Below are 7136 nucleotides of genomic sequence, written 5' to 3' on the forward strand. Positions count from 1 at the left end.
ATTCTTTGCGGTCATTTAATAATGGGTTTTCAATTTTCAGATAACTACATTTAAGGCACTCTGAAATTTTGCCATCAATTAAATATATTTTTTTTTAGACTTTTTTTGTTTTTGTTTTGTATAAATCTGGTATAATTTTTTTTTTATCCTCTATAAGACACCAAAAGCTTGTTTGTTTTTTAAAGGACACTTGCTTTGACTATTAAACAGTTTTAATATATTCGTTTAAATTAATATTTTTACAAATGAAACTTCTTATTCGGATCGAAATGAAAACATGTCTTACATAAGACCTATTTTGACGATACATATAAAAGTAATAATTTAGTATTCATATTAGATTCTTTCAAGTTTTCGAACTTCCTAGTTTTTTTTTATTCATGGCAAAAATATGCCTTATAAAGCTAATGTTATCTAAGCCGTTCGCTCTTAAGTAGTTCGTTTAAAAACATCGTTTCTTTAGAATATCATCAGCTTCAGGATAATCGCTTTATATGTAAGCAACATCAATTGATTACTTTTTGGTCTGGGACACTTTCCCCCCCCCGCGGAATGCAAAGCTCTGAAGGTCAACCCGGTGGGGCAAGTGGTTAAATTAAGCGTAAGTTCCCTGACAGCTCCAGTCTGTCTGTCTGCTCATAGCCTATAATTGGTGGCTGGCGCCTTGGCGAACATTTTGTTGCCCGCACTTCGCATGGCGGCATCATCGCCATCGCCATCCGCATCCTTATCCTGCCCTCCACCTCCACCTCCACCTCCGCCTGTGCAACAGATGCGTCGCTGCACGAGGCGAATGGGGCGCGTTAGGTCAATGGTGTCGCCCTGCTGGCGCAGCTCCGCCTCCGCCACGCACTCCATGTGCCGCCACTGGCGAAGGCCAAGGACGAAGGCTTCCGTCACATTGGTGGCCGCCTTCGAGGAGGTTTCAATGTGGCAGGCGATCTTCTGCTCGGCACACCATTGCTGCACTACTTCAAAGTTCACCTGCCGCTTCTGCGCCGGAAGGTCGTTCTGAAACGGGGAAAACGAATTCAATTTTAATTTAATTTAATTTGAACAAGATTCTAAATAAGATGTTTGTTGGCAATGGAATTAATATCAATTCAAGACTCGAAGCTTCTATAACTTAAATAAGTATTAAAAGCTGTATACATTGCAGATTCGCTCAAAAGAATCATTTTTGATTCACAAGAAAACCAGTGTTGCATTAGCCTTTTTCAACCTACTTCAATTAATATATTTTTTTAAATATACTCTTAATGGTCGCAAATAAATATTTATACTAGAAACTACATTTTATAATACCCAGTTAAAAGTTTAAAACTAAAATAAAGCTTAATCATTACAAGTAATTGTTTATTATAGCAATAATGCATAACTGAATTGTCTTAAAATGCAATAAATTAAACGTATACACTGGAATTATCAATTCCAAACCATAAAATATTCTCAGAAGTGCATACCTTATTTCCCACCACAATAAAGGGAAACTTGTCCTGGTCCACGTCTGCATAGTTGAGGAACTCGTTGCGCCACAGAGTCAATCCCTTCAAGCTGTCCCGATCGTCGAGGGCGTAGCAGAGCAGGCAGATGTCCGATCCCCTATAGAAAGGTGTGCGCAACGCCCGAAATCGCTCCTGACCGGCCGTATCCCATATCTGTGAAGTATGGGAAAATTATATACAATCAGACAAAGGCGACAATTAACTTTGATTGAATTGACGATTCAATCAGCGGTCTATTGAAATTTGCATTCGATTTAAAACAGAACTAGCTGCGAAACATTGCAAGTGTACAAAATTGGGCTGATTTTTGTATGTCTGACTCACTTACACTACACCATTGTGTCCCTTGTGAGCCAAACAAATATTTAGTTTTAAAGGTAGTTAGAGCAGCCAACTGATAAAAAAGTGGCGGTGATAAGCAAATTACTCAAAAATAAATCATTGGATCTGCTTTCTACTAGTAATTAAAGATTTTAAATACCTTAACTATATATTTAACATTTTACACATTTAAGTATTTATAGTTTTTAAGCTATGTTTAAGTTATTTTATAAAGCATTTTTTAGGAATAGTTTAAAACCCCATTTTACTATTTAATAAATGAATTTCTAAACCACTAGAAATATTGTTATCACCCCCAACAAGGGTATGTATGTACATTTTGACCTCGAAAACCATTAGTAATCTGACCTTTTTAAATTGTTAGTGCTTCCATGGTAACATGAAAATATAGACAGTATAAAAAACACCAGAGTGATTTCAATTTTTTTCGCTGCAGAGAAGCCGGGGAAGTGTACTTTTCTGCGAGTTCTTATGCGGCTTAGCGAACCATGAACTAATACATTTATTTTCCAGGTTCTTCCATTTTGGACAAATCTGGCTTCAAAATATGCGAAATTCCTCTGGGATTAATCATCCAACAATCTGCATTCCTGCTTTTTCTATACCCGGTAAAATCGGCTGGTTTAATTAGAATCATTATTCCGATTCGCGCCACCTTGGCTGCACTTTGCTTACTCACTGAAACGCGCTTGAATATTTATAAGTTGCCGAGCTTGGTGAACTGTGAACAATATTTTGTTATGGTTTCGATAATTTAGAAGACAAGCGACAAGCATTAATGAAAAACAATTCCAAAACAGATGAGATTGAGAACAAAAACTGCGGCGGCGAATAAAACAAAGTCTCCACTTTGTTAGCAAATAGAGGGAACTGTCATTATTGTTATTATTTTGGTTTTTTGTTTTTTTTTTTTTTCGCAATGCCAAGCTCTACGTTAATTGAGTAGAAATTTAATGCCTATATGTGTGTGTGGGCATGGGGGCAGATGGAGGAGATACGGATATAAATATACAAAGGTACAGGTACAGTGGGAAATTGTAGGATTTAACTTAGATTACATAAAATGCGGTTTAAAAATGTTAATTTTTATAGTGTCTTTTTTGATAATAACTTTCATAAATCTACGGATTGGAATATTAAACTATTTGATAAAATTACTAAATAGAATAAAAACTCAATATTTTTTAAATTCAAAACACACCTCATCAGAAAGTTTATTTTTATTTTATAAATATATTTGTGGTACCTTTTTTTCTTACTTACAATACCAATAAGGTTATTATTTTGAAAAAATTAAAATTGTCCTTTATATTAAATATTACTTACAATTATACTTTTTAAGAAATTACCAGGTATTTTATAAAACAAATTTTAAAAATATGTCTTTCAGCTTGTTTAAGTTTTATTTGACCACTGTTCAACAAATGATAGGGAGGGAAAAACAAAGCCTGATCGTTGTTCAGTTTTTAAGTGTTTAAACAATATGCTGGTGGATTAGATCGTGGGGCCAAAAGTAGACGAGGGGGAAGATTGGGTTTTACACGCAAAGGAAATACGCTTGGCTTGTCGTTATCTTGCTCAACTGTTGCATTTGCTCTACAAATTGCAAAAGTTCTACGGCCCGAAAAATGAACGTAACTATTTTTACTGAGTTATGGTATTTACTTTGGTAATAGTTTCTAGTAAGTAACCTGCAATGTAAAGCGCTCTCCATCGACGACTATATCCTTGTTCATAAACTCCACACCGATGGTGTGGAAATTGTTTTCCTCGTAGCGATTCGAGACGAAGCGGGTGAGGAGGGCGGACTTTCCAACCCCCCCGTCGCCCAATATGACAACCTTCAGCAACTTGGATTTCTGCGGTGGCCGCATGTTTGTCATATTGACTGTGTTTGTTTATTCTTACAATTGAGCCCGGCAACAGTGAGTAGATTTCTTCGGTTTTTCACTACTGCGCAACTACAAAATAACTGCCGATTTTTGCAATTACTCTTCTTTTGAAATTAAGCCCACGACTCTCGATCGATTTACTTGCACTTTTTCAATTACAATCTGTCGTGTACTTTACAAAAAAAAAAAAAAAAACTAACAGTTTTTTCTACAACGATTTTGAATGCGGGGCTCAATAGAAGTCCGCGCCGTGGAGCAGCAGGTCCAATTGAAGGGGCTGTCAGCTGACAACTAACAGACCGGTGCTTATGGCACAACATGCGGGCTTTTGGGGGATAACACTGCCGCTAACAGAGCCCCGATTTAGAGTGACCATTATCTCTTACCTTATTATATATTACATTATAGTAAGCATATTAGTTTAAATAAACCTAAATACGCGAAGGAAATTAGCATTACCATTTATATTGTAAGGGAAACATAGGGAAATCTATACATTTCAAGCGTAGACCACTCTTTTAAAAAAATAAAAATCTTTCTATCTCATAATTTGTAGTCTAATAAAGAATGCTAAACATTTGTCTAAAAAAGTTGAGTAAAACAACGTTGGTCAAAGCAATTGATTTGGAAGAGTAACTTTAGTTGTTAGTTTAGTTTCTAAACCATAACTTTTGGATCATATATAGAAAAACATAGATATTTGCGAAAATATAGAATAATTTTTAAAGTTACGTTTTAAATAAAGTATTTTATTGTCAGATTTGTATAATTTTTCTTTAAAGAAAACCCTGCTCAACAGAATTGAGCAGATTTTCAACAACCACAACCACACATATAAAACTCTTGTAAAATACAAAATGACATAAATGACACTTACCCATTAAAGGAACATGTAATATAATTATAAATCTTTATTGATTTAATCACAAAAATAAATAAGATCAGCCCTTGATAACCGCCATAGGTCGCATTTTAAGATCAGCCCTTGATAACCGCAATAGGTCGCATTTTGATGCACTTTTTGCTTATGCCCGCAGCGTGACAGGTGTCCACGACATCGGTGACGTCCTTGTAGGATTCAGGGGCCTCCTCCATGACCAATTTGGGCGAGGCCACGCGAATGGCAATGCCCATCTGATCCAGCTTGTCCAGCACCTCCTTGTAGTCCAGATTACGGCGGGATTTGGCACGCGATAAGGCGCGACCCTAAATATCATAAATGAGTCATTAGTTCACATATATTCATTTTAATTACTTAATATTCGTTTTTTATCAATAATAATAATGACTCACAGAACTAAAATTACTTAAAAATTTGTGCTATTATTTAGGTATTTTTAAAACAAACTAATGAAAACTCACCGCTCCGTGGCAGGTGCTGCCGAAGGTCTCATGCATGCCCTGCTCCGTTCCGGTCAGAACGTAGCTGCAGGTGCCCATGGTGCCACCCACCAGGACGGGCTGTCCCGTGAGCTGGTAGTCCACCGGGATGAGAGGATGATGTGGGGGAAAGGCGCGCGTGGAGCCCTTGCGGTGGACCAGCAGCTTGCGCTCCTTGCCGTCCACCATGTGGTTCTCCACCTTGGCAATGTTGTGGGAGACATCGTAGATGACATGCATGTCCAGATCATCCGGTGTGGTGTTGAACAGCTTGGCGAAGGCCTGGCGGGTGAGGAATGTCATGGAGCTGCGATTGACCCAGGCGAAGTTCGCGGCCGCTGCCATGGCCTTCAGGTAATCCTGACCCTCTACCGAATTGATCCTGGCGCAGGCCAGCTGTCGGTCATTGGTCTCGATCTTGTCCCGCTTCATGGCCTTCTCCATCTGCACGAGGGCATCGGTGGCCACCTGGTGGCCGAAGCCTCGGCTGCCCGAGTGAATCATCACCACCACCTGGCCCGTCTCCTCGATGCCCATTTTGGAGGCACTCCACTTGTCGTAGATCTCGTCCACCACCTGGATCTCTGCGTAATGATTGCCCGCACCCAGGGTGCCCAACTGCGGCAGACCGCGCTTCTTGGCCCGCATGCTCACCTTGGCGGGATCGGCATTCAGCATTCGACCGTACTCCTCGCAGTGCTCCTTGTCCTCGGCCCAGACATAGCCCTCCCGCAGCGACCAGTCCATGCCCATCTCGAGGGCCTCCTCCAGATCGCGGGCATTCATCGGGATGATGCCCTTGGAGCCGACGCCCACGGGGATGTGATCGAACAGTGACTGGGCCAGTTGCTCCTTCACCGGCTGCACGTCCTTCTCGTACAGATTGGTGCGCAGCAGACGGACGCCACAGTTGATGTCGAAGCCCACGCCGCCGGGACTTACGACGGACAGGGGATCGTCCATATCGAAGGCGGCCATATTGCCAATGGCGAATCCATAGCCGGAATGAATGTCCGGCAGTCCAATGGACCGACCCACGATGCCCGGCAGGGCAGCCACATTGGCTATCTGTTTCACGCCCGGCAGAAAGCCACCCACAGCACCCGGACGGCAGGAGTTCTTCAGCTCCTCCAGCATCAAGCGCTCCAGGCGACTGTTCACGTAGAAGCACCCCTCCACGTTCATGTTTGGCTGGAAGCCCTTCTTGATCCGCCAGCAGTGGTCGCTCACCTTCTCCAGGTACTTGAGCTCATCGTTGTACGGCCGCACCACCATCCTGATCTTGCGGGGATTTACTTTGCCAGCTAATCGATTGCTATTTATAAGGTCGCTATTTCGTCAACTTTAGCATTGCTTGCCGGCATGAAATGGAGATGCAGTGTGACCAAGGAAGAGTAACAAAAAATACCGACTGGTTCCCAAAAATATACTTTTCACACCATTCTCATTTCAAATGAACCGTTAATGTATTATAAGCCCAATTTTTGTACTTCTTTAAATTTAAAATCTATTTAATGAAAAAGATTTGCATTGAAAACCATTTATAAACCATTTATATTTAAAAAAAATGTATGCGGTTTTAAAATGTTCTGAACTATTACAATATTTATAAGATTGTCACCACAAACCCGCTATTTCAAATTTGCACTTCAAAAATAAGAGAATAAGGCTGCCTAAAATTGGCATCTGAGTACTTCTTTGGTTGTTTAGGTACTTTAAATTTAAATATTTCCATTCGTCTCCCAGATTTAAGTAATAATTTAACTCCTCTACCCAGCAATTCACATCCGCATTAAAAATTTATTTCACTCCGTGAGTATAACAAGTATAAAGTATTAAAATATTCTTGCATGAAAATTTATTTCCGGTTTTTTATTAATTTTATCTGTTAAACAAATATTTTTATAAAAAAAATTAACATATAATAAAAGAATTCAATTTTAAAGCTTTGTTTTAAATGCATTTTAAAGTGTAATGACAAAATTCAAGAACCATTTCCATCGAGATCGTATTTTGA

At 39.6% G+C, this 7136-nt stretch overlaps 2 protein-coding genes across 2 annotated transcripts; both read right to left on the minus strand.

Moving 5' to 3' along the window:
* Positions 1-161: 161 nt before the first annotated feature.
* Positions 162-4039, minus strand: LOC128261242 (ras-related protein Rab-9B). Its single transcript, XM_052994834.1, has 3 exons — positions 3539-4039; positions 1464-1658; positions 162-1011 (listed from the first exon to the last, which is right to left on the minus strand). The coding sequence occupies exons 1-3, from the start codon at positions 3728-3730 to the stop codon at positions 637-639; spliced, it is 762 nt and encodes a 253-aa protein (XP_052850794.1). The 5' UTR covers positions 3731-4039; the 3' UTR covers positions 162-636.
* A 596-nt stretch (positions 4040-4635) lies between these two features.
* LOC128262384 (RNA-splicing ligase RtcB homolog) lies at positions 4636-6497 on the minus strand. Its single transcript, XM_052996590.1, has 2 exons — positions 5102-6497; positions 4636-4945 (listed from the first exon to the last, which is right to left on the minus strand). Exons 1-2 carry the CDS (start codon positions 6392-6394, stop codon positions 4718-4720), a joined length of 1521 nt encoding a protein of 506 aa, XP_052852550.1. The 5' UTR covers positions 6395-6497; the 3' UTR covers positions 4636-4717.
* Positions 6498-7136: the final 639 nt, after the last annotated feature.

Source organism: Drosophila gunungcola, unplaced genomic scaffold (genome assembly GCF_025200985.1).
Source record: "Drosophila gunungcola strain Sukarami unplaced genomic scaffold, Dgunungcola_SK_2 000001F, whole genome shotgun sequence".
Lineage (NCBI taxonomy): Eukaryota > Metazoa > Arthropoda > Insecta > Diptera > Drosophilidae > Drosophila > Drosophila gunungcola.

Coding starts and splice junctions, on each gene's coding strand:
- LOC128261242 (XM_052994834.1), bottom strand. CDS start 3,730: ATGACAAACATGCGGCCACCGCAGAAATCCAAGTTGCTGAAGGTTGTC. Junction 1,659..3,538: donor GAGAGCGCTTTACATTGCAG/GTTACTTACTAG, acceptor CATACTTCACAG/ATATGGGATACGGCCGGTCA. Junction 1,012..1,463: donor TTATTGTGGTGGGAAATAAG/GTATGCACTTCT, acceptor TCCCCGTTTCAG/AACGACCTTCCGGCGCAGAA.
- LOC128262384 (XM_052996590.1), bottom strand. CDS start 6,394: ATGGTGGTGCGGCCGTACAACGATGAGCTCAAGTACCTGGAGAAGGTG. Junction 4,946..5,101: donor GCAGCACCTGCCACGGAGCG/GTGAGTTTTCAT, acceptor TATGATATTTAG/GGTCGCGCCTTATCGCGTGC.